The sequence below is a fragment of the Trachurus trachurus genome (genome assembly GCF_905171665.1).
Source record: "Trachurus trachurus genome assembly, chromosome: 4".
Classification (NCBI taxonomy): domain Eukaryota; kingdom Metazoa; phylum Chordata; class Actinopteri; order Carangiformes; family Carangidae; genus Trachurus; species Trachurus trachurus.
This window is the reverse complement of record NC_139898.1, coordinates 11,795,052-11,820,745: the sequence shown is the minus strand read 5'-3', so window position 1 is coordinate 11,820,745 and position 25,694 is coordinate 11,795,052. Positions and strand designations below refer to the sequence as shown.

Sequence of the window (25,694 nt, the reverse complement as noted above, 5' to 3'; positions counted from 1 at the left end):
TGTGTGTGTGTGTAGAGTCCTCCTCCTCCCCACCGCTTCATCCAGCACTATCCATCACATTGTGCAGATTTCTTGACAGGAGCTGGGAATTAAGTAGTTCTGTCTTGTGAATGTCTGTTGAATGTTTGAGTAAGGGTTATGAATTTTCAGCACCGACCAGCACTGTGGTTGGTCTGAGCGAAGCGAAGGGAGCTGCATGTTTCAGCAGGTAAATGCCAGGGGAAGAAAGACTTCTCACATATCCTGCTTTTATATAGCCCCTACTTAATTAATTGTCAAGTTGAGGAACCGCTGCTTTGTTCCATAAGGTCGCTGTTGAGGCCACTGTGGCATCCTGATATCAGTGCAGCTGCAGTGGGGGAAGGATTCAGACTCTTCAACTAGTCAGAGATTTTGAAAAGTACCTATACTAATTCACTGTGAGTTAAAGTGATATCGCTCTCTTATCCATGCTGCTTACAAAGCTACTGCCAATTACTTTAGCTTAGCATAGGCTACATTAGCCTGGTGTCTCAATTGGTTTCCTGGCAACCATATGCCTGACCGAGAAATAGCTATAGACCAACAAGTTATGCATTAGCTTTTGTTCAGGTTAAATAGACCATAATAAGTTTTAATTACATCATTAGAGTTGGATGTTGCTCTGCTAATTTCCAATCTTGTTAGCAACTTAGCTAACACTTGATAGGCCTACTAATGTAGCAATAACTTAATTCCTGAAAAAAGATCAATTTCTTAACTATTCATCTAAGTTACGTTACATTACAAACAGTACAAAACTGTGAAAAATCTTGAGTTGAGCTAAGTCCCGCATTCAAAATGTGTCAAGTCAAAATATGCAAATAAATGACAGCGAAATACTTACAATATAAGAGTAGCTACATTTCATTAAATGTAGTAGCCTATAATATAATATGTTATATCTATATTTTAGGTTTTTACAATTTAAAACTCAGAACTGAAACTGAAAAATAACACAAAGCCCTAACAAAGCAGAGCAGAGTAAAAAAAAAAGGATAATAGCCTACTCTCTGGGGTAAAAGCATGAAACATAAAGAAGTAGCGTTCAGGTAGATCGCTATAATACCTAGAAACAGTTACCCGATTACATTACATCACTTCCAGCTGGATTGTGATAAATTCAGTGATGCATGTCAAGGAGATGACCAGTTTTTTTCTCATTCTCATGGAACTTAAAGCAGAAGTAAGCGATCGAGTCGTTTTGGCTAACTTTTTGTCAGCTGATGGAGTTAGCAGTCCCCGCCCTCGTTCGTCCCCACATGCAGGCGCATCCCTTGGCTGCACACACAGAGAGGACCGCCCCTTTATGCCGTTCTCTCTCCTCATTGGATAAAGGTTGTAGGATACAAGGAAAGTTTTCTCCTCGGCTTACAGCAGAGCAGAGTGACTGACAGACCCGTGTTTCAGACCAAACACTCTATATAAGTGATTGCTGTCGGAAGATATAACTATTGAAGACTTATATTAACACACACATTCCGCTTAGGCTACTTCTGCTTTAACAACAGGTCATGTTTTCCTGACTGTGTCATAAAAGCATAACAAATGTCATTCTGTAATTCTGGCTTCTCAAGGATTAGCCTACATAATCAAAGCTGGACTTTCTGTAAGTGACAGCAGAATTACTGTTTTCAGGGTGCCGGTAAACAAAAAAAGCTCCTGTTAGACGACAGCACTTGTAATTAGACACTTCCCCCTTTGGGTAAACAGTGTTTAAGTCAGAACAAATGGAGGATGTTCGTCTGGTGGTTTTTCGCTGACCCTCATTACAGTTTCCATATTCGTCCACTTGTCTGTTCATTACTTTCAGCCTTTTAACGAAATGTGTTTGCTGTGTCACAGGTGTGTGTCGATATCCTTTGGGCATGTCGGGAGGGCAGATACAGGACGAGGACATCTCTGCCTCTAGCCAGTGGTCCGAATCCACTGCTGCTAGATATGGCAGGTAGGTCTCACGTGCACACACACACACATTTCCCAAACTAACACACGCGCTTCATAGTATGTTTACTCTGATAATGAGTGTGTGTGTGGGTGGTGTATCCTGTAAGGTGCTTGTGCTTGTTTATTTGCAGTAAACCACAAGCTGGGGTATCAGTTCTACTTGTAGCCACATGATTAAGGGAGTGTGTGTGTGCGTGTGTGTGTGTGCAAAAAGCAAAAACTTGGGTGGCCTTCAGTAAGTATCAGGATAATGATGTAATACACTTTCCCCATCCATCCCGGCTGTGTTTTCTGTCTCGCCCATCCCCCTCCTCTTCCAGCCCCTTGCCCAAAATTAACACAGTAAGAATTTACGACACAGACTGTAACTGAGGTGTTTTCATAACAGGCCATAAGAACCGAAATCCACCGCCGCACTTACTTCTACTTTCCTCTCACCTTTCCCTTTCCATCCTGTCCTAATTCTTCTTCTCCCTTGCGCTTTTCCCTTTCCTGCTGTAATTCTAATATGAACATCCACCCACTGTTATTTTATTTTTCCCTCCTCCCCTTTCCATGTGTCCCTCTTCCAGGTTGGATTTTGAGGAGGGTGATGGCGCGTGGTGTCCGGAGATAACAGTCGAGCCGGACAACCTGAAGGAGTTCCTCCAGATTGACTTGCGCTCGCTGCACTTTATCACCCTTGTGGGCACCCAGGGTCGTCACGCCGGAGGCATTGGCAACGAGTTCGCCCAGATGTACAAGATTAAGTACAGTCGTGATGGAAGCCGGTGGATCTCGTGGAGAAACAGACAGGGCAAACAGGCAAGTCGACCTGTCAGGACGTCTGGTTTGGATGCCGCTGTATAATTTATTCCGACCTTTGTAACCCATTTCTGATAAAGATGCACTGTCTTCGGATCATATTTTATGGGCAGTCATTGCTTCTTCCTGGTATGACTGTGTGTTTTAGGAGATGATAGAGATGCTATATTGAACTAAATCAGTATTTTTAAATTATCTATAAACCATATAAAGAGGCCATGATTTTGTTATCGCACAGATTCAGTCTTTCGTAATCATTAGTGAGGTCAAAGTGTGTTTGTTTTACCTTCAGGTGATTGAAGGAAACAGAAACGCCTATGACATTGTACTCAAGGACCTGGAGCCACCGATCATTGCTCGCTTTGTCCGCTTCATGCCCGTCACCGACCACTCCATGAACGTCTGCATGAGAGTGGAGCTGTATGGCTGTGAATGGCTGGGTAAGATGTGGCTGAGGTGGACTGACGGTTGATGGGAAAGGAGAGGATATGTGGCCAGGACTGATGAGACAGGAAGCGAGGAGCAAAGATCACAGCTGAGCTGTGGTGCCAGATTTTACCTTTGAGGCCATAAGAGATAAAGAGGATTAGCTGGTTCTGTCTCACCTTTGAATTACAAGCAGTAAACTGTTATCAAAACAACACAACAAACTAAATATTGATTCACCTATTCAAGCTAAGGTTTCCAATACAGCCACTGCAATTTTGTTTTTGACAAGTGCTGTACTTTAACACCCAGTTGCATTTGTCTTTCACTTTAACTTTCTGAAAATCTGAAGTTTAAATTTTATATTTTTGGGGTACTTTGGCAGTTTTGGTTGTTGAAACTTTCTATTCAGTCAGACAGATAATTAGTCTGAGATCAGTGTCATCATTTCATTTCATTTATTTATTTATTGTATTGGGACAATCCACATTAATCAACATTGCTGCATTGAACATCAATGTGATGTCCTGGTCTTTTAAAATGTCCTTGTGCTTTTTTTTTTGCTAATTTAACTTTATTTTTATTTCTATTTTATTTCTAACTTTTATTTTAAGCGCTTTGAGACTTGTTCTTCAGGTGAAAAGTGCTCTATAAATACAATTTATTATTATGATTATTATTATTATTATGTAAATGCACCAGACTTTGCACAAATGCTAAATTTAATCCGTAGTCCCAAGGCAGGTAACTACACAACAGACACAGTCACAACTACAAATCATACAATAGACAATTACAAAACAAGACACAAGTACATTACAGTCTCCTCTAGTTAGAGCTCTAGTTCTTTGTCAATCATTGTTTATTCTCTGGATGAAGTCAACCATATATATATATTTTTTGTACCAGTGTGTTAGTTCTTTATTGAATAATCCGATATCGCCACATGTTTTCGTAGATGGTCTGGTGTCGTACAACGCCCCAGCAGGAGAACAGATGACCTTACCTGCTCACCCTGTTTATCTCAATGACTCTGTCTACGATGGAGCCGTCATCTACAGGTGTGTGTCTCCGCGTGTTCCTACTCCCTTCTCACTGCTTTCACACACCACTTCCCTGCTTCATCATTGCTCTCATCCATTGTCTGTACTCCCCCCCCCCCCCCCCCCCCCCCCCCCCCCCTCACCTTGTTGTTGCCCGGTCACCATGGTGAAAGCAAGGAGACAGACAGCAGTGAGTGGGTCATGGTGGTTTACTGTTAGGCAATACCTCATGGGAATGACTGAGTCAACCGTGCTTGCAAAGTTTCAAAACCGGAATGAAAAATTCTGAGTCTTTTGTTGACATTAGTGTTTGGGTTATGGCATGGTGAATAATGTCCTCCATGACACAGAGCTCCTTTCCTCTGTCAGGAAAACACAGCAGAGGGAAAAGAAAATGGCCCATATTACAATGTCAAAGCCAACAGCAGAAGTGAGGAATTTGTTTAGTAATGCTGCCACCTGGTGTTGAATGGTTGCACCATTAAAAACATTTTGACGGAGGTGATGGATGGTAGTTTGAAAATGAAAGGATGTTGCCAAGGTGATAGTGTTTTCTGCCTCTCATACCCTCACTGTTTTCCTCAGTATGACCGAGGGCTTGGGCCAGCTGACTGACGGAGTGTGTGGCCTGGACGACTTTACACACAGTCACGTCTACAATGTGTGGCCTGGCTATGACTACGTGGGCTGGAACAATGAAAGTTTCCCCAGTGGATACGTGGAAATCATGTTTGAGTTTGACCGCACACGTAACTTTACCACCATGAAGGTGAAACTCATTGTTATACACGCTAACATTTTCACTTCTGTTTGATTTTACATCATCAGTGCTAAAAAAAAACTCTCTCCACGTGTCCCCACCTCCAGGTCCATTGCAACAACATGTTTTCCTGGCGTGTCAAGGCGTTCCGGCAGGTTGTGTGTTATTTCCGCTCTGAGTCGGACTGGGAGGCCACGCCGCTCACCTTCAGCCCTGTGGTGGACGAGAAGAATCCCAGCGCTCGCTTCGTCACCGTCAACCTGGCCAATCACATGGCCAGTGCCATCAAATGCCAGTTCTACTTTGCTGATGCCTGGATGTTGTTCAGTGAGATCACCTTCCAGTCAGGTACAGACTGAAGAACTGCATGGACAAATACGTGACTGCACTAAGATGCCCCCTGCTAGTTTCACATTGTTAGAGATTATATATACAGTATGTTCAGTTCAAAACTATTCTCATCTGTTTGATGTTGTTATTACATATCACTGATCAGCTGTGTGTCATCTTCCCTTTCAGACACAGCCATGTACAACACAACACTGGCTCCACCCAAGACAGGACTACCACCAAACACACAACCAGGTTTGTGACCACAACACACACTCATATGCACACGTCTATAGCACAAGTAAAAGGTATACAGTGTTGATACTGAACAGCAGAAATAACAAATAAGGACACTTTTTTTTAACATGCTAGAAAAATGTAAAGGAATAGGCTTTATGCACAGCTCCACTACTTCCTGAACTTAAACAAGCTCCTTTATTTCCTGTCTTACATTATTGGAAAACTGATGAATCCAGGTGTGTCTGACCATTGTTGTGACTACTTAGGTCAGAGTCAGACACATCTGGATTAATCAGTTTGTCCAATGTTTAAGTTCAGGAAGTAGTGGAGCTGTGCATAAAGCCTATTGTGATATATAAATGTGACAGTGGTGGTCCTGTCACTATGCCTCCAATTGATCATGTGCCCTGGCTACTTGGCCAAGGGGATGTCCCTTTGGGTGACTGGCAAGCGCGCATGACTCTTACCCGGGAGGTGTGGGTTCAATCCCCGCCCGGGCCCTCTTCACCTTGCCATATAAACATCTATAAATTACAGTTTCTAATCAAAATGCTAATGTTGCAAAGGGGTCATAATTGAAAATATTTTTTTTTTCTCTGCAGAAAGATATGTAGAATAGAAACTTGATTCTGTTGCTTTGCCTGAGCAGGAACATCTTCTTCTGGTCTGTCAACAACACAGATCAGACAGGTATAGGTGTAACATCTAATAACACTAATTGTTTGTGATATTTCTTGTGGGAACCAACAGACTAAAGTATTTGTAGTAAAGCACTGGTGTTCCCAATTACATTAATTTGGCTCTGTCCTATTCAAGTGAATAATGAACAATACCAGGACTAATGAAGCAACTTAATGCAACACAGTTGTCAATCATTTTACTATTTAAACATTTCCTTGTGTTATATTTCAAATGTCTTCTGTTAACTTCTCACAACTTGTTCTGCACAATTTTGTTGTGTCAGTAAGTTATATCATTAGATAACCTCCACAACAGCAGTATCTTTGCACTTGCACACCTAAAAAGGATATTGGTTATGATTTTAAAGGCCAGTGTGAAGGATTTAGTGACAACTGGTGGGGAACACCTCTTTCCTCAATCATCCTTTTCCAAACTTATGGAAAATTCAAAAGGCTCTCTCTGTCAGGACCGAGGGGATTGGACCCAAATGCAGACACAGGTAGAGACAGGGTTGGTTGAGTGAACAAAAAGATCTGACAGAGGACAATGGAAAACACAGAGGTTAAATACACAAGGAGAAACCAGGCACAGGTGGGGGAATCAACATAGGTGAGATGCATTAGGTAATCCCAGCAGGGAGCACACAGGAAGACAGGACACTGACAGTCTCTAAATCCTGTGTTTGGTTTGTCTGTTCAGGGACCACTGTAGAAACATAGTGGTGTACCATAGTGCGGGTCCATATGAGGGGCTCATTCTAAGCTAATGAAAGCACAGGGATTTGTAGTTGTGGGTAATTATACACTAATTAGAGCATTATTATGAATATTGTATCCCATCCTATACTCTCACACACTGGTCCTTACTGCACTCAGTAGACGTGCTTGTTGCCATTTCTTTTTATGCTGAAGGTGAAAACTAAAGTGTGTCCAAGCCAGTTTCCGTCGGACTCGGTAGAATTTCTTGATATATTTAATATTATATTATTGAATGGCCCCATCACTAAACTTATGTCTTGTGTCATGGGTAAGCTGTACAGTGTGGGAATAAAGGTTGAATTTAATTTATACAAACTGTCACAACATTACTATATATTACTATTTATTGTACTGACGGAAATTTGCTTGGACACAGTTTATAATTCAGTCCAGTTATTTGGATGGACAAACACTTCACGACTACTCTGATAGAATTGCAGATTTACTGTGTAGTCCCTGATATCTGGACACTGATTATTGAAGTTTTATCTTCCTGTTCCCCCCTCAGAAGACGACCCCACCCACAAAGTCGACGACAGCGACACTCGAATTCTGATCGGTTGTTTGGTGGCCATTATCTTCATCCTTGTGGCCATCATTGTCATCATCTTGTGGAGGCAGGTGTGGCAGAAGATGCTGGAGAAGGTGAGTTCATGGCAAACATGGCAAATCACGCAAACAGCAACAGCAACACACCGTTTCATTAAGAATTCAGAGCCTTCCCCTCGGGAGGTGGTCAGATCTGCTCCTTCACCCCCACGTCCTTCATTCTAGGCCTCCCGTCGGATGCTGGACGATGAACTAACTGCTAGTTTGTCAATACAGAGCGAGACGTTCGCCTACAACCACAACCACAACCAGTCAAGCACAACCAGCGAACAGGAGTCCAACTCAACGTATGAGCGCATCTTCCCCCTCGGTCCCGACTACCAGGAGCCCTCACGCCTCATTTGTAAGCTGCCGGAGTTTGCACAGAGCTCAGATGAGCCAGGTAGGTGGACACACACACATACACACAAGTCTGCTTACAAATATATCCAATTTTAGACTGATATGCACAGTAAACACATTCAGTCTCTTATTGACGTCCTACAGTCAGGGCTGTTGCATAGGGGAGAAAGGTGATGACAATTCTAGGGGCCCACAGCCCAGTAGGGCCCACAAGACTGATTCTATTTTTTTTTACTAAATTCCTCTTATACACAGTCAATCAAAAAAAAAAAATAGCGATGAAAAGTCAGGGGTTGGGGGCCCACTTCAGTATTTTTTCAGGGGGCCCAGAATTCCTAGCAACGGCCCTGGTTACAGTCCACCGTGTGTTGTGTTCCAGCCTCCACCAGCACAGCAGCATCTAAGTCCACCACGACCACTGTCGTCCAAGATGGCGTCCCTCACTATGCAGAGGCAGACATTGTAAACCTGCAAGGAGTGACTGGAAGCAACACATATGCCATCCCTGCCGTGACCATGGACCTGTTATCAGGGAAGGATGTCGCAGTGGAGGAGTTCCCGCGAAAACTGCTCACATTCAAAGAAAAGCTGGGAGAGGGCCAGTTTGGAGAGGTGGGTGCTCCGGGCCGCTCCTCTACAGATTCAGATGAGATGAATGCAAAAGCCATATTGTAATTTGATCATCCTCCTCTCCTCTCCTCTCCTCTCCTCTCCTCTCCTCTCCTCTCCTCTCCTCTCCTCTCCTCTCCTCTCCTCTCCTCTCCTCTCCTCTCCTCTCCTCTCAGGTGCACCTGTGTGAAGCAGAGGGAATGCAGGAGTTCATGAATAAAGAGTTTTTATTTGACATCCCTGAGGACCTGCCAGTCTTAGTGGCTGTGAAGATGCTCCGTTCAGATGCCAATAAAAATGCCAGGTATTGATTCTGGATGCCACGGGTAACCTGAATTGTGAATATGAAGTTCATAATAATTCTAATTCATCACAGTTTAATTTGAGCCACTTACAGTAACTTGTGCATATGCTTTTGTGTCGGTAGGAATGACTTCCTGAAAGAAATAAAGATCATGTCGCGTCTGAAGGACCCTAACATCATTCGCCTCCTAGCTGTGTGCATCTACAGCGACCCGCTCTGTATGATCACAGAGTACATGGAGAACGGAGACCTCAATCAGTTTCTGTCCCGTCATGAACCCGAGGGACAACTCGCTCTGCTCAGCAATGCGCCTACTGTCAGGTGAGCGACGTGACCGCGGAAAAAACACGTGTGTACAATAGTTTGTTTTTTTTCCTTCCCAACTCATGACCCATTTCTGTCTCCTGCCCAGCTTCAATAATCTGTGCTACATGGCCACTCAGATAGCATCGGGGATGAAGTACCTCTCCTCTCTAAACTTCGTTCATCGAGACTTGGCCACGCGAAATTGCCTGGTGGGCAAGAAGTACACGATAAAGATAGCCGACTTTGGCATGAGCAGAAACCTGTACAGCGGCGACTACTACCGCATTCAGGGCAGAGCTGTGCTGCCTATACGCTGGATGTCATGGGAGAGCATCCTGCTGGTGAGGACTGCTTACCCTGTGTTGATGGGAATCTGTCTTGGAATTTAAAAGATAATATTTGCTGGTTATGTGTGAAAACAGACTAATCATTATCATCATGGCGTCTTGTTGTGCAGGGAAAGTTCACCACAGCCAGCGACATGTGGGCCTTTGGGGTGACCCTGTGGGAAATACTAAACTTCTGCAAGGAGCAACCCTACTCTCAGCTCACTGACGAGCAGGTGATAGAGAACACAGGGGAGTTTTTCAGGGACCAGAAAAGACAGGTAAGTGTCGTCACAAACATTTCACCTGTATAATAAAACCCGACGAACCCTTGGACTTACATCTGTCTCGGTTTTGTGCAGATCTACTTGCCTCAGCCTGTGCTTTGTCCAGACTCGCTCTACAAGATCATGTTGAGCTGCTGGAGGAGGAATACAAAAGAACGGCCCTCCTTCCAGGAAATACACCAAGCCCTCCTGGAAATACAGCCTTAAGCCAGGGCTGTTTAAGACAGTGATTCCCAGTCTGCTGCATCTGCGGAAGAAATGGTGCTTAACAAGAGTCGTGGACACACTCCAGGTTTAAGCTGTCTTGTGACGAAAAGGGTTGCGAGCCACCTGTGGGCTACAAGCTACAATATGGGAAACACTGTTCCATGGACTAAACACACTACATATGGACTACCAGAGACATTTTGTATGTGTGTGTGTGTGTGCTTGTGTATGAGTGTGTGTGTGTGTCAGTTTGAATTTAATTAGCACAATCACGCTGACTAAGATGTTTCATAGGCATACTCTTTCATAGTGCACCAACCCTGACACACACACGTACGTGTTGCGAAAGCCAAAAAATTACATGTAGCAAGTGACATTCGGCACTTTTGAAAAATATATTTCTAATTTTTTAATGTGCGTTTAAATTTCCCCATGTTACAAACGTTGTTGAAGAACTGTCCAGTGTTTTCTTCTGGAGGACTGCTTGAATGTAGAAGGGAAACGTGCAGCAAACCATTACTGTTACATTTCATTGTATTTCAAGTATTTCATCTCAGTTGCTCAAACAAACACCGTGTCTTAATTTAGAATAGACTATCAGTTCACTCAGTTTTTCTCATCTCCCTGCAGCTTTCCTAGTGATTTGAACATGACGTGTATATGACTGTGTATTTTCAATAGATAAGTCTAAATCCAAAATATCAATATTTTGTACTTTATATTTATATGTTCATATGTGTTTGTCTTGTTTATGTTTTGTTTATATATGTGTGTATTAATATGCTTTTTAAGTTGATGTGTGTGAAGTATCAGAATTGAATTGATTCAGCAGTGTTCCTGCAAACATTGGATTTTCACACCAAGCAAAGAAAAACAGCTTCACAAAACATTTATATATACACATATATGTGTATTTTGTTTGTTTTTTCAAGTGCAAACTGCAAAATCAGGAGTCTGAGCTGTGTTGTGCCCCTGTGCTATGTTGGTTCAACAGTATGTTTACAGTCTGTATCAGTGGAGAGGTGTTACATTAAGTGTGTTGTGGATGTTGAGCACGTTAAAGAGAAGGTAAATAGTCTTTTAAATCAGGAATGTAGAGGGAATGGGGATATTCACTATGTTTCATTGGAACCAAAGAAGTCTACAGATCACTTTCACAGTGGTTTATATTTGCTCATGTATTAGCTGGATCCTTTCCTTATCTTTTCTGTTTGTTTCTCCGTATGGAATATTTCTGTGTTTTGCTCTTATAGCTTGAACTTCATACTGCATACCACTGTTTCTGCCTGATCAGCTTCATTTACAGGTTCTCCACTCTTATCAGAGGCCTTTGTCCCACTTACCTCGTACATGAAAGACACTTATGTTTGCTCTAAAGCATATAGGTTGACACATATGTGGACGTCAGTCTTATCTATCTGTACTTTGCAATCTGGGCAAACAAATCTGTACAAATCCGCCACACATGATATTTGGTTTGGAGACAAATTCTGGATTGTGAAGCATGTGGTGATTCTCATTGAATAAAACAAATGTTTTCATGTCAACCATCAATCTCCTCAGTGTTGGAGACAGATGTATAGCTGTAAAGGTGTTATTGCACCCTGACAAATTTCTTGATTTGTTTGGTTTTTATTACATCTCTGTACTCAACATTTCAGTGAGAATGTTTTTATATACTGTAAACCAAAGTTGTATATTGATAGAGAAAATACAAATAAAATTGAAACAGAGATGGAAATCTCTCAGTGAGCTTTTGCCTTCACAGTTATTGGGGTGGGCTGAATATGTCATACTATGGGGGTGGTCCTTGAAGCTCAGCTGACTGGTCCTAGGATCTCATTGGCTGGGTCCTGTTGTTGTGTCCAATCCTGGTGTGGAGGAGGAGTGGAGAGTGAAAACCAACACGTTGTGGTCCAGGCAGAAAGCCTGTTGCACTGAAAGAGCTAAAGAGCATTAAATAAGTGTTTTCTAGTGTTTTTTCTCCATGTAGTTTGTTTCTAGTTTGAACCTGAAGAGATGAACAAAGTGGTTTTGGTGACGGGAGCAAACAGGTAAAGACTGTTCTACTGCTGATTGTTGCTTTATGGTATTATTAATGTAGGCTACCTTATTTATTAAACTTTTTGAAACCTGTCAATGTGAATGTTAATTATATTACATTGCTTTGTACTCAACAAGTTCATTTCTGTGTCATTGATTTTTATAAATCAATAACCAGTAGACAGTATGTGGGAGTATTTTCTGTTTAATTTTGTCTTCTCCTACTCTCCTGTCCATTTTAAAAGGTGTGCATAAGTTTTGCTTGCTTGACACACTGTTACCTTTAAATGTAGGAGTAACACTTGCACGTGCCCTGTGTGTATCTCTGCAGTGGCATTGGCCTGGCGCTTTGTGAGCGTCTGCTCTCCGAGGACACGGAGGGTGTGCAGTTGTGTCTGGCCTGCAGGAACATGCGTCGGGCTCAGGCTGCTCGCTCTGCCCTCCTCGCCTCTCACCCCACGGCTCAGGTGGCCCTGCTGCAGATGGACACCAGCAGCGTCTCCTCCGTCATCAGTGCTGCACACGAGGTCAAACTCAGGTGGGAGGGGAGGATGACCTCACCGCTGCCAAGTCAAACATTCATCAACACTGTATGCCAAAATGCTGTTTCATGTCTCCTCTTGTCATATGTAGATATAACCGGTTGGATTGCCTTTACCTGAACGCAGGCATTATGCCCAACCCACAGTTTGATGTGAAGGCATTTTTCAGAGGCCTCTTCTCCAGGTACAGATGCCCCTGATTCCTGAAGCCCCTCCATGTCACTGTGTGGTGCAGCATGCCCTGGCTTTTTAATTGTTCATTCTTTTTAAAGGGATAATAAGCAAATTTGCGTCAGTACAATATATAGTAATTAAAGCAGAAGTAAGCGATCCGGTCGTTTTGGCTAATGCTGCGTTCCAGGTAGGCTTTTGAAACCGTAAATTACAGCTTCAAGTCACAACTTACGACTTTGTAGCGTTTCACGCAACCCACTTGTGTTTTTCCGACCTGTTTTACCTGTGAAAGTCACTATAACGGCCACTCGTAACTTCCGACCCATGAACTCGTACCAGATTGAACTGGTACGACTTCACAGGTCGGAAAAACACGAGTTACGAGTTTCCTTGAACGCACCATAACAGTCCTCGTCCCTACGTCACCACATTCACGGCGTCCCTTGGCTGCACACACAGCCCTGCATGCCGTTCTCTCTCCTCATTGGATAAAAACTGTAGGATACGATAAAAGTTTTCTCCTCGGCTCAGAGCAGAGCAGAGTGACTGACAGACCCGTGTTTCGGTCCAAACACTCTATGTAAGTGATTGCTGTCGGAAGATATAACTATTTAAGACTTATATTAACACAAATATATCACTTACTTCTGCTTTAATAGTAATGTTGTGACAGTTCAAATTAAATTCAACCTTTATTCCCACACCTACCTATGACACGATACATAAGTTTAGACTGATGGGGCCATTCAATAATATTATGTATTCTTCTATGTTAAATATATCATGAAATTCTAACGACCGAAATTTGCTTGGACACTTTATTGTATATCCGTTCTCACCTTGAATACTTGTCATCACTTTCCCATACTCCACTTCCAGAGCTCATCGTCTAATATTGCCTTTATTTCAGCAATGTCGTCACCATGTTTGCCACTGGTGAGGGCATTCTGACGCAGATGGACGGTGTCACCTCTGATGGCCTTCAGCAAGTTTTTGCCACCAACCTCTTTGGTCACTTCCTGCTAGTGAGTCACAGCTACTTTGTCAAAGTAACTGACCTGCAATTTTGGTCTAATTCACAAATGACATACAGCACAGAGCCATATTTCCTGCATTTCTTTGTGTCAGCTGTTTGCCCTTGTGGGAACATAAATAGGCGATACTGGATCTGTGTGTCACTAAATAGCGATGGCTCATTAAAAATTAACAGTGCGTACTGTTCTACCCAGGAGGTCACTGTGGACAGTCCTCTGCTTACTGTGCATTTGCAGGTTGCTGTCAAAGAGAAACCTTCTCAAAGTTCCTGTTCACACTTTAGAAAGATTATAGAGATTCATTTTTCTGCTGGGGAATAAAATGCTTCCTTTTACAATCACATAGTTAAACAGTCAGAGTGAAAGTGAGGTATTTTTGCACTAAAGCACTCTAATAAAAAACTTAATCCAATCTAAAATTCTTTTAGTGAGTCAGTTGTAGGCCTAAAGCTACATTCATGAGTGACAACATGGTTTCTAAATTTAATTAAAATTCCTTTAAAGGAAGTGTGCCTCATACAACTGCATTCTTTCTTATATAATGATAACAAATGGGCATCTGTGACTTATTGTGGATCGGACTTCCTCTGTGTTGTGGCCCAGATCAGGGAACTGGAGCCGGTTCTGTGTCAGACTGGTCGCACCTCGCAGCTGATCTGGACCTCATCCAGTAACGCTCGCCGCTCAGCCTTTAGCCTTGAGGACATACAGCACCAGATTGGCACCCAGCCTTATAGCTCCTCTAAATATGCCTCTGACCTGCTCAGCGTGGCACTCAACACACACTACAACAAACAGGTGGGCTCCCACACACCTCACCTCACATGCTATGTTTCACCTGCGCCTCTGATGATATTGATGACTTGAACTGTCCTTTTGCTCTCCAGGGATTGTACTCATCTGTGATTTGCCCTGGCTTTGTGAAGACCAGTCTGACTTATGGCATCCTGCCCTCCTTTCCAGCATTCCTCTGGACTCTGTTAATGCCTCTGTTTTGGCTTGTGAGTGCAACTCTTCATGGTACAAATTACTTACACATGCCTGTCCCCTCCAGTTGATCTGATGTCTGTGTTTTTTTTTTTATGTCTAAAATCAGTTTTGCGTCTGTCTTTTCATGATCCCAGATAAGAATGTTCACCAATACTTTCACCCTGACACCTTATAATGGAGCTGAAGCCCTGGTATGTGAAATTAAATTTTAATTTCACCCCCACAGTTTAGTACAGATTCATTTAGTAATGCTGCTTTTCCCTGTAGTTCTGGTTATTTAAGCAAAAGCCTGAAACACTGGACCCACAAAGCAAGTACCACAGCTTAACATCTGGGCTGGGCAACAACTACACACAACCACATAAGGTACGACAAGGAATACCCTCCCACTCCTCCAAAAAAAAAAAGTTTTAATTGTCTTGTTATAGTTCACATAATGAGTTAAGTGTCCTTTGTTCCTCTTTACAGATGGATATTGATTTGGAAACATCAGAGGTTTTGTATGAGAAGTTATTGCAACTAGAAGGTGAAGTGAGGAAGAAATTGAAGGAAAAGCAGAAGTAATTCCAGCGCATCCCATACTGATCCTGCAGGATCTGGATCATCCTGATGCACAACACCCAGTTCCCAGACGGAGACAGTTTTATGCCTGTCTGACAGGTCACTTGGGAGCAACATGCACATGGCTCTCTGACTTCACCAGAATAACACTGTCAACACACAAGCCTGAATTCAAAGCGGGGATGCAGAAGCCTCAGTGATCCTGTGAGCCTGACTTGCTGTTTGTATGTGTGTCATGTAAAATGTCTCCACATAAAGAGCTTATAATAAAACTAACTGAGCATTGTCCATTTCACACCCCTCCTCTCCACTTCCGCTGACTCTAAAGAATGATAAGTGAGAGGAACAACACACTTGCACACACACAGAGTTGGAGAGTGTGATAGGTCACCAGATAATCATCCTATGCGGTGAAGGAGGGACTGTATCCAATCTGGTTGTTAATTCCATGATCCTGACGACAGTGTGCGGTGCAGTCCGACAGCAGACTGTCGGTGTCGTGCCAGAAGTTTACGTAAGTCGTCTGTGTGAGCGCCTGTGCGTTGTACGGAGGCGCGCAGGTGCACCTGAGACTCCGCTCCGGAGGATGTGAGGCGCAGCGGTCGTCCTCGGGTCCGGCCGCTTGTGTCACAGCCCCGCACTCCTCCTCCTCCTCCTCCTCCTCCTCCTCCTCCTCCTCCGAGCCGCTCAGCTTCGGGTTGCAAAAAGCCCAAACCATCCCGCAGAAATAGACGAAAAACGTGCCCATGACCATAACCATGAGCGCGTAGGACTCCATCATGGCTTTGTTGACCGGAGATGTCATCTTCTCCGGTGGATGATGATCGGCTCCGAGTTGCCACAGCAGTGCGCTCGGGAGAGACTGTCACTGCGAGTGGCAGCATCATCCATGTGGGTTGGACCACTTCAGTGAGGAAGAGACGGAGACGAGCAGAAATTAATCAGCCTATTATTGCTTTGGCAGTCACCTCGCTCTGAATTATGACGGCTGTGAGAAGAAGTTCAAGGTTTTATAAACACTTTCTATTGCTTTTATCAAGCAATAAAACAAACAATCAACACAATCTAGTCAAATTGAACATTTTGAGAAATGAAATTTAGGATAATTCCAATAAAATCCAAACAGGTGCAGAAAAATAAAAGGACCAAAGGTACCAAATAGCCTATAGCATGCAGTGTATTCATTTGATGTAGGCCTAGTATAGGCAATGCTTTTCCCATTTTCAGAACAATTTTGGTCTGGAACTGTAAATCATGTAGCCTAATGTTATGTGATTTCCAGGAGCTGCCCCTGGGTTGTTGTATGATAATGCAATGAAGCTGAAAAGCACAGTGATAAAGCTGGAAACAAATAAGCAAACTGAGGAAAACTAATTAAAATATTATGGGATTCAACTAACATAGTTTGAATAATTTAGCATGAGCTCAGACTTACTGTATCATTATTTACTTTAGTTTATTTCAAACCAGACCACAGACCACAATAGACACAATTCAACAAGACCGAACCAGACAAAACAAACAATAGACACTAACATATCAATAGGCTACAGTAACAGTAGCCAGTTATAAAATAACAATACCTAAGGGGGTGGATGAAGCATAGCTTTGAATGCTGTTTGGTTGTCACGACTGAGTGTATAGGGATGTAAATAATGTAGCTAATCTTTGCTCCAAAGCAGAATGATTATGCAGACTGATATGAGTTCAACTAATTAAACAGGTGCTATGTGCTTTGTGTCAGTTTGCCTCCCTGACAAAGACAAAGGTCACACAAGTCCATCAGCTGGCAGTGTTTGACTTTCCTTTTAAGGTCAAACACCAGCACCCACCACAACTCCCAAAATACCATCAATGATCAATGAGACATTCAGAGTGCCTTCCTCTGGGGATTCATATTGAATGCTAGACCACATTTTTAAAAAGACAAACCCTGATGGCTTGGGCCATAATAAAACATCAAGATTCACAATAAAAGTCAATATCTTGTGTGGAAGTTGCAGTAAAATCTTTGGATGCTCATACATTCTTAAATGAGATATCAGTAGACTTAATATTGTTTTTGACCTCCTTTAAAATGTTTAGGCTATGTGGCAGTGATGCTAAATTTTCAAGTTGCACTATGCTAATAGAAAGAGGTTTGTGTAGTAAAAGTGAATTGCACTGTAGGCTATAATTCTCAGACTTAAGAATGTTGTTTCCTTTCTGTCTTTCAATAAGTTGCCAAATAAAGTCAGCTGTGTTTCACAACTGACTTTATCAATCATCTAATCACCCTACAAATACTTTGTCGGCTATACACTGCATCAACTTCCTCAAGATTTCATAGATATTTTTGTTGTTTGTGTCAACATATCATAGCCTGCCTCAGACAGACCGTGTGTCTAATAAACAAACCAACTTATTCATAACCAGTCACATAAAGCCTAAGTGAAAACATAACCGCCATCAAGCTGCCTCCTACCTGAATCAGAATTCACTATGTTACAAATGTAGCCTATGTAAACAAACTGCTACAAACTAACTAGGTTGTCAGCTTGCCTCCCTCTGCCCAGTGTTAAGGCAATGTGCCAGAAATGGAAAATGCTAGAGATGACCTAAATATTCCCCTCTCGTCGTGTTTTTACCCTTATCCACAGAACCACACTCAGGATCAGGTTTTATTACACCAGGGAGTGGTGCTAACTCCATATCTACATGCTACTGTGACATGCTGAGCCTGTTTACACTACTAGCCCCACATGCAGGCAGGGTTTAAAAAGAGCCTGGGGGCTCAGCAGTGTGAATACTTGTTCTGAACCACATTTAAATGTCAGGACACTTTGTTCGTTGCGAGGAATTCGCTCAAGATTTTTGACACTACCTTATAAATACAACATTTAGGCTATACAACCCATTTTGTTTTCTAACGCGACATAGCCTACTGTGTGGGGGTAAATATAAATGGCAAAACAGAAGCACCTGCTGCCTGCCATACAGGTTTATAAAGACATGAATGCGGGATACATAAATCGGGGGTGACGGGGTGTTTGAGCCCTGTTCGGCCTGTAAATCTGATTTAACATTGTGCAGCAGCAGACTGCAGGTCTGGGGAAGTTTTACCGAGGAGTCAAAACAAGACTGTGTACGAGAGCTCCCATGCTTGGCTTCACGGGGGCTGGCAACACTGGCGAGAACAGCATTGTGGGTAGTGTAGTTTTTCCATTAACGTGCGCTCTGTTTAAGTCAACTGCTGACGATTCCAAAAGAACTACACGCCCCACCCGCGCCAGCTCCGAGGTCCCGGATGTCTATCGCGCCGGAAGAGAAGAAGGTCCTTTTCCCAGCCATCTTGTGGCTTCATCTAGCGAAGTGCTCGCACCAAGCCTCGTAGAATCGGAGGAAAATCCTGCTGAAGGGGCGCCATCATGCCCGGACAAATGCAAGAAGGTTTTGGCTGTGCCATAACCAATCGGTTCGACCAGTTATTTGACGACGAGTCGGATCCCTTTGAGCTGCTGAAGCAGGCCGAAGTTAAGAAGAAGAAGGAGGCTGCTGCTCCTGGTGCCGCCAAGACTGCAGCCCAGGCTGCCAAGCAGCCGAAAAAGGAGTCCCAAAAAGACAGAAAGGTCCCACTGACCGACAAGAAGGAGGAGATCCAGGCACCCGTCCCACTCAAAAAAGATGGTAATATGTTTTTCTGTTTTGTGTTTTTTAGTCAAGCAGCCCCTGAAAGGTTTTGAGCTAACAGGCTAATTCGCTGCTCACTAGCTAGCAACGGTTCATAAGCTCCCGTGACATGAGGTCCGCGTGGTGTGTCTTTTGTGTCCCAATATGCTGTCGTTAACGGCTCCGTGACACCTGAACACGCGTGTTTGTCGGTGGGAGCTGTGCCGCTTCAGCCTTTTGGTGATAAACAGTTTGCAGGCCAGCTTGTTTTGGCTGGTTCCCCATCGGCCTTGTTGAGCAGGTGGGACCCGAGAGCCTGGTGACCAGAGAGAGAGAGAGTGGCCGTGAAGAGCTCAGATGTGACTCCTGTCACACCGTGACCCTGCGTGGGGCCACTTGTTGCTCATATTTAGATCCGAATAGGCCGAAACAGAGCAGTTTGTACCAATATCTTTTATTACAAATTTATATTTAATTAGTTTTTAGCGAGGCCCGACAGATGCAAATTCAACGTGGTGATTAAACAAGTGTAAAAAGTCAGTAGTTGAGTTTTAATCGTGGGCGATGTGGAGGTGGATTTGTCACGGAGACAGTAGGAGCTGCAGCGCTCTCATGGAGATGAACCTCGTGGTTGCCGTGCGGGGCGTGTTAAAGCACAGCCTCCAAACTGCCACTTCCCATTGGCGCACAATACATGCTCGGTGCATGCGGTCGACCTGCCCGTCCGCCGTCACTTCTTCCGCTCTAGTATTAACCAGATACCGTCTCCCTAAAGTGTTATATCCTGTAAAACATCACGTTGCTTGTGCAAAACAAGTCGATTTTTATATTCTGACGTTGCGATGTATTTGTCCTCATCTAAACTTTGTAAGACTATAAATTACTACAAGCAGAAGTGAAACGTGTGGTGTCAGGAAGTGAGATGGATACCTAGAGGCAGGCAGTTAGTTGGCCATTATCATCATGTCAGGCTGCCAACTGGGCTCATAGCTGTTTGCTTGGGAGAAGATGAGACAGGTGCGGCGACTGTGGTGCACCCAGCTGCTGCTATGTCTTGGACTGTGTCTATTTTAGTAACTGGTGATTTGGTCAATGGGTGGGACTGGGCCAGACGTGGTCAACCATGTGCCTCAAAGGGTTAAAGACTATAGAGGTTTTAAATTAATCCACAGGGTGACTGATTGAGAAGATTGGAAATCACACCATCAAAATGGGAATTGATCAATTATCCCACAAACTCTCAAACCCCAAAGTTTAATCACATACTTTTTTTTTTTCAAAGTTTCTTCCAAGTGATTGTTTGTGCATTTTTCACTTTTACACCATGTTTATTATGATTAAATTGCAGACAGAGGAGCGTTGCAGAGTATTTAATAAAGGGCTATACCAGTTGAATGTCTTTGATTCTCCACATTAATTGAAATTATTTGCTCCAGTTCAACAGAACAATCGCCCTCCCATCCTTCTTGTGTGTTGGTGCTCAGCAGTGCGCCCTGATCTATTAATGCTGTTGGTCCTCTAATCCTCCTGTTGTGGTCAATTGTAGGTCCTGGCATGAGGAGAATGGGCCGCAAGCCAGAAGGTGGCGATGGCCCCAGACCCCAGGGCGGCCAGGGCGGCCAGGGAGACGGGCGCCCCCCAACAGACAGACGACCTGCCGACCGGCGGCCACCTCGCCGCTTCGAGAGGCCTGCTGGTGATGCCGGTGACAAGCCTGAGGGTGGCGAGTTCTCGGTGGAGAAGTGAGTTTTAATTTCCGATCAGCAGGTGTTAATTGAACGTTAGTCATAATTGAAAGACGGTTTAAGTGAGCCCACTACCATCATAACTTTTACAGGGCGTTTTCTAGCTCCACATGAGGCAAAAGAAGCTCTCCCTGTGGGGTGTGGGTCGGCACAGTATCTGTTAAAGGCGTTGTTTACAATGATAAGGCTTAGTGGGGTAAGGTTTTGCCTAAACTGCTGGAGGCATATTTATCTCAACAGCTGTGAAAAAAATGATACCACGTAAAAAAAAATCTTAATTGTCATTTGCCAGCTTATCTTATTTGGCTAATTTATCTATGGTTTCCAGTTGAAGACTAAATGACACAGTTTTCTTCCTTTGGGACCATTCAAGTTAATGTGAGGATTCACATTTTCAACTGATAAGATTTTGGTTTTTCGTACCTCTGAAATGGGTGGGATACGCACCACACCCGTCTTCATTCTGGCTGGTAGCCAACAGCTTTCAGGCTGTGTTTTTTACACCTTTTACCAAAGTGTACTACATTTCCTTTGTTCCAGATTTGATGTGCTTGAAAACAAACAAGTAGCAGTCACTAAAATTAAAGCCAGTAGATGGCCCTGCCTTCATTTTTAACTCCTCACAGGCAAAGGTGAATAATACTCTTTGTCTGTTCTTCTAGACCCATTGGTGATAGGCCGATGAGAGGACGCGGCGGTCCCAGAGGCGCCGGCCGTGGGGGCAGAGGACGCGGCATGGGTCGCAGCGATGGCTTTGATTCCCGAGGAAAACGTGAATTTGATAGACACAGTGGCAGTGACCGATCGTAAGTACTTTCATTTCTAAATGTTATCCTTGTATAAAATGATAACTTATACAGGGTCTGCTTAAAGACCTTTGTGTGTATTTTAATGCAGTGTATGTGTCATGATCCTGGCTAAAGCAAATGTTGTTTCAGTAGTCTGAAAGGTGAGGAGAAGCGTGGTGGAAGTGGATCTCACAACTGGGGCACCGTCAAGGATGAGCTTAAGTAAGTTCCGATGTATGCAAAATGAAAGATTTAACATGATGGGACATTGGGGAAGCATAAGGGCACGTGCGCACACTGTTATTGTCAATAAATGTGAAAAGTTTCCCTTTGTATGATGTATTTCAAGAACTTGGAGAACCCTTGTGGTTGGGTAACGTGTGGTTTGATGGCTGTAGAAGTTACATTTGGAGATAGTTTGGATAAGATGGGTGTGGTTGTCTTTAGATTTCATCATTTCCTTTTCTGTTAATTAACTCCAACTTGCATGTGATCCCTGTGCAGCACTATGGCAAAAAGTCTGAGTAAAATAACAGTTAGAAATGCACAAAATATGCAGTATGCTGCATACACCTGGCTTAAACAGTCTGATACAAAAGCGCAATAAATCATCAAACTATCAGCGTAATGTGTTGTTCTTTTCTGGGTCTTTGTGTGATATCTTTGACCCCGATTTGAGTGCTAGTCTCCCTCCACCAGAATGTAGACACCATGTGCATAATGGACAAATTAAAGCAGCAACGAAAGCCAAACTTCACATTCTAATTTCCTGGTTGTTTATAGTGAGCCTTATGTTTCGGTGAATGTGTTAATCTGACCACGATTTGTTTTCTCTTCATAGTGAGCTTGACCAATCAAACAACACTGAAGAGAACCCTGAAGGAGAGGAGCATCCACCCGCTGACTCTGAGAACAAGTATGTTCTCCTATGAATCTTGTCAGGACTTAACAGGACAGATGTTTTTGTTTTTGGTGTGGTCTTTGGTTCTGTAGCCTACAGTATTGTGTTCAAATCAAATCAACCAGAATTTGTATTACGATGCAAGTTAAAATCATTGTCAAGGCCAACAGCAACACTCAACTCTTTGTCGCTGTGTTTGTTAAAAGGGAGAATGAGGTAGAGGAAGTGAAGGAGGAAGGCCCCAAGGAGATGACTCTGGATGAGTGGAAGGCCATGCAGGACAAGGAACGGGCCAAGGTGGAGTTCAACATCCGTAAAGCCAACGAGGGAGCTGATTGGAACAAAGGATTCGTGCTGCACAAGTCCAAGGCAGAGGTAAGTCAGAATCAGATGCACTCAACACTACTACACTACACTTGGCCATCACCAGTCTTAATAGAACCTAGGGGCTTTTTCACAAGTTATTATTGTCAATGCCACATTTATTTCCTTTTAAAGCAGTAAAATAACACGTATACTAATAGGCAATGAACAACCACCCACTCTGTGTAGTGAGGGAAACCCCTTCACTTTATCTACAAGGCCCTCTTCCTCCAGCAGGGAGATCATGCACACTTTAAAAAAGTGAGGCACCAGTTTCCTGTGAACTGATTTGAGTTTGATACCAAATAAACGTAGAAAACCCCTGAAAGTCCCAGACTCCCTACAACCACTGAAATATGTGGAAGCTGATGCTGCCTTATATCAATGTGAATATATGTAATGCAATTTACAATAATTTAAAAAGCAACAAATAAAATAGAGTAAAGCAAAAGAAACATGATCAGATATGCCCAGTGAGAATGTGCAGAAAACACGTTTTAACCTTGACTCTGTGTTTTGAGGTGTAGAACAGTACAAGTTAAATGAGGTCTCAAGCCTGTATGACTAAGGTTGCAATACTGACTTTACAGTCAAGAAAAGCAGAACATGATGTTTTTTTTTTTCCTGCATTAAAATGTTTCTCCTCAAAGTTTGTCATTTGAAACATTATGTATCTTTCTCACTCTATAAAAAATGTCTTTGTCACAGGTCAAGAAAGACGATCTGATTGATCCTGAGGTTGAAGAGCCTAAGGTAAAATCTTGATCACTGTTGGACATTATCTGACATCAACTCATACTTACAAAAACAAAACTCCAAGTGTACAAAATCATAACTGGCATTTAATTTCCTGTTTCTGTGCGTCAGGGAGACGATGAGCACCACTTCCGGAAGCCAGCCAATGACATTACGTCCCAGCTGGAGATCAACTTTGGAGATATGGCCCGTCCAGGCCGTGGACGCGGAGGACCACGTGGTGGCCGCGGTGGTCGTGGCCGCGGTGCCGCTGGCGGTGGTGGTGGCGGTGACCGTGCCGCTGGCGGTGGAGGTGGAGGTGGCGGTGAAGCCACTAGGCCGGTCCGCACTGGCGGAAGACCCGACAAGGTAGATAATGTTATGAAGCCTAGTATCTGTGAAACGGGGCCAGAACAATTGCTAGAATTAAAGAGTTCATGGATTTACTTGATTTCAATTCTGATACCCTCTGTTTCCCTTTTCGTGTGAACATAACAAATCAACCATTTGAATCTTTGAGCTGCTACTTAATGACGACTTTTCTTTGCAGTCATCTGCGTCTGTGCCCAACGTGGACGACCCAGAGGCCTTCCCAGCCCTGGCCTAAGCCCTGGCTGCTGACCCTCAGGCCTACAGGAGCCTCCTGAGCACCTCCACTACGAGGCTTGCATGTTCCTGGATCCTTCAGCAAAGTGAAATGATGGAGAAGACTGTCATTAACTATGGCACTCAATGTGAGGACTGAGTTTTATCCAATAAAAAGAAAACAAAGATGGAAAAAAAACAGAAAGTAAGAAAAAAAAGAAAAAAAAAAAGAAAAGGACTTCTTGCTACTCTGGAGCAACTTATTGGTAGAGGTTTTGTACTTGGAAACAAAGTAGCAGGGATGTTTTCATACAGTATTTTTTTCAGAGGTTATGCATTGTCCATTGATAAATTTTTGTAATTGCTGCTTGAAAATATGCATTTCGAAATATAAGCATAAGAAGAATATCTTTAGCTTGGTGTGTGCCATTGCTTGCTTGCTTTACAATAGGCACTGCAGAGCTCCAACCCAAGCTCATAAGCTTTGCCACACCAGGTATTTCAGATGGAGTTACAGCTTCACTCATTGAGATTTATGGATTTTTTTTTTCTTTAGCACTGGGGTATTGTTTTATATTTTATACAGGAGGTCTATTCTTCTATGATCTTCGGCCTGTAAATCTTGACTATTTTCATAAATTCTTTCAGAGACTGTATTTCACATGGTGCAAATAGGACACCCCCTTGATCTCTGGTCAAGCACTGCTGTCTACATTTGAATGCATTGATGGAATGGCACCTAAATCTGTATTAAGGTTATTTTGTACTGAAATATTTTGAAGGAGGAACATTAGGTCATTTTGGAGGAACGCATTGGTGATTACTCTCTTTAATTTGCATCGATCCTGCCACATTTGTCCCGTGGATTTATTTGAAGCTGGAAGTTACTCCATGTCTTCTGATGTACTTGCATTCGGGGTGCGGTTCACCATCTAATGTCTCTTCCTCCTTGCGATTTCATCTCTGATAACTCACCATGTGCAATCAAAGCCTTTGTTTTTACTGCAAAGAGTGATGGGGAGAGGTGGTGTATGGTGTTGAGGCCCTAGCCCGCCCCCTCGGACCCTCTCCCGACTGTTTACACACTCCACTCGAGCATCCTTCCACACATGTAAACTCAGCCCAGCGTCAGTTTGGTTCTGCTGTTTGTTCTGTGCTGGTATTTTCCTCCACTGTTGACTTGCCCTGTAGCTTCCACAGTGGCACCACTGCATAATTGCTCTGAAAGAAATACAGTCGTTCATTGTGTGGAACAACTGAAGTGCTCTACAAATGTGTGAATTCTAGCCCTGCTATTAGAGACCTCTGTCGGTAAATAAAGATGGTCGATAAATCTTTTGCGTTGTCACCTTTTTTATCCTGCCCAAAGGGAAAATGATTTTACTTATGTCCAGCTCAAGTTTGTGTTGCTTAATGCCTTCAACCATGTCTCCTTGTCTATGATCTCTACTCTTAAGTGACAGACTGTGTGAGAGAGCCTGTTAAACGGTCACAGCCCAACTCTGGTTTTACTTTAACAATTAGCTTGGGCATAACCTGCTGCCAACACTTACACAACTCTTATAAACCACCCTGGCAATCAATTCAC

General features: G+C 43.3%; 3 protein-coding genes across 5 annotated transcripts in view; all 3 read left to right on the top strand.

Annotated features, from left to right (window-relative positions):
- Window positions 1–11,687, top strand: part of ddr2a (discoidin domain receptor tyrosine kinase 2a) — a 31,442-nt gene extending 19,755 nt beyond the window's left edge. Inside the window, exons 3-17 of one of the 2 annotated variants that reach the window (XM_083969926.1) lie at window positions 1,864–1,966; window positions 2,538–2,769; window positions 3,062–3,209; window positions 4,154–4,256; window positions 4,824–5,007; window positions 5,106–5,346; window positions 5,518–5,583; window positions 7,516–7,652; window positions 7,833–7,998; window positions 8,338–8,570; window positions 8,744–8,871; window positions 8,995–9,192; window positions 9,284–9,518; window positions 9,635–9,784; window positions 9,866–11,687. In XM_083969926.1, the coding sequence (XP_083826052.1) occupies window positions 1,864–1,966; window positions 2,538–2,769; window positions 3,062–3,209; window positions 4,154–4,256; window positions 4,824–5,007; window positions 5,106–5,346; window positions 5,518–5,583; window positions 7,516–7,652; window positions 7,833–7,998; window positions 8,338–8,570; window positions 8,744–8,871; window positions 8,995–9,192; window positions 9,284–9,518; window positions 9,635–9,784; window positions 9,866–9,997 (2,456 nt within the window). In that variant the 3' untranslated portion in view covers window positions 9,998–11,687. Of the gene's footprint in view, window positions 1–1,863; window positions 1,967–2,537; window positions 2,770–3,061; window positions 3,210–4,153; window positions 4,257–4,823; window positions 5,008–5,105; window positions 5,347–5,517; window positions 5,584–7,515; window positions 7,653–7,781; window positions 7,999–8,337; window positions 8,571–8,743; window positions 8,872–8,994; window positions 9,193–9,283; window positions 9,519–9,634; window positions 9,785–9,865 lie in introns of both variants that reach the window. The other variant, XM_083969925.1, reaches the window with a different exon arrangement.
- Window positions 11,688–11,919: 232 nt separating this feature from the next.
- On the top strand, window positions 11,920–15,993 carry hsd17b7 (hydroxysteroid (17-beta) dehydrogenase 7). The gene is made up of 9 exons (XM_083969430.1): window positions 11,920–12,051; window positions 12,372–12,578; window positions 12,674–12,766; window positions 13,667–13,781; window positions 14,394–14,588; window positions 14,678–14,791; window positions 14,915–14,971; window positions 15,048–15,146; window positions 15,249–15,993. The coding sequence occupies exons 1-9, from the start codon at window positions 12,017–12,019 to the stop codon at window positions 15,342–15,344; spliced, it is 1,011 nt and encodes a 336-aa protein (XP_083825556.1). The 5' UTR covers window positions 11,920–12,016; the 3' UTR covers window positions 15,345–15,993.
- A 2,635-nt stretch (window positions 15,994–18,628) lies between these two features.
- Window positions 18,629–25,444, top strand: serbp1a (SERPINE1 mRNA binding protein 1a). Of its 2 annotated transcripts, none has more exons than XM_083970170.1 (9): window positions 18,629–19,007; window positions 20,536–20,731; window positions 21,397–21,540; window positions 21,676–21,744; window positions 22,364–22,438; window positions 22,630–22,798; window positions 23,495–23,539; window positions 23,654–23,890; window positions 24,072–25,444. In XM_083970170.1, exons 1-9 carry the CDS (start codon window positions 18,749–18,751, stop codon window positions 24,126–24,128), a joined length of 1,251 nt encoding a protein of 416 aa, XP_083826296.1. In that variant the 5' UTR covers window positions 18,629–18,748; the 3' UTR covers window positions 24,129–25,444. The 2 variants fall into 2 exon arrangements, with proteins under 2 accessions (XP_083826296.1, XP_083826295.1); XM_083970169.1 differs by having other exon boundaries at window positions 21,673–21,744.
- The last annotated feature ends 250 nt before the right edge of the window (window positions 25,445–25,694 follow it).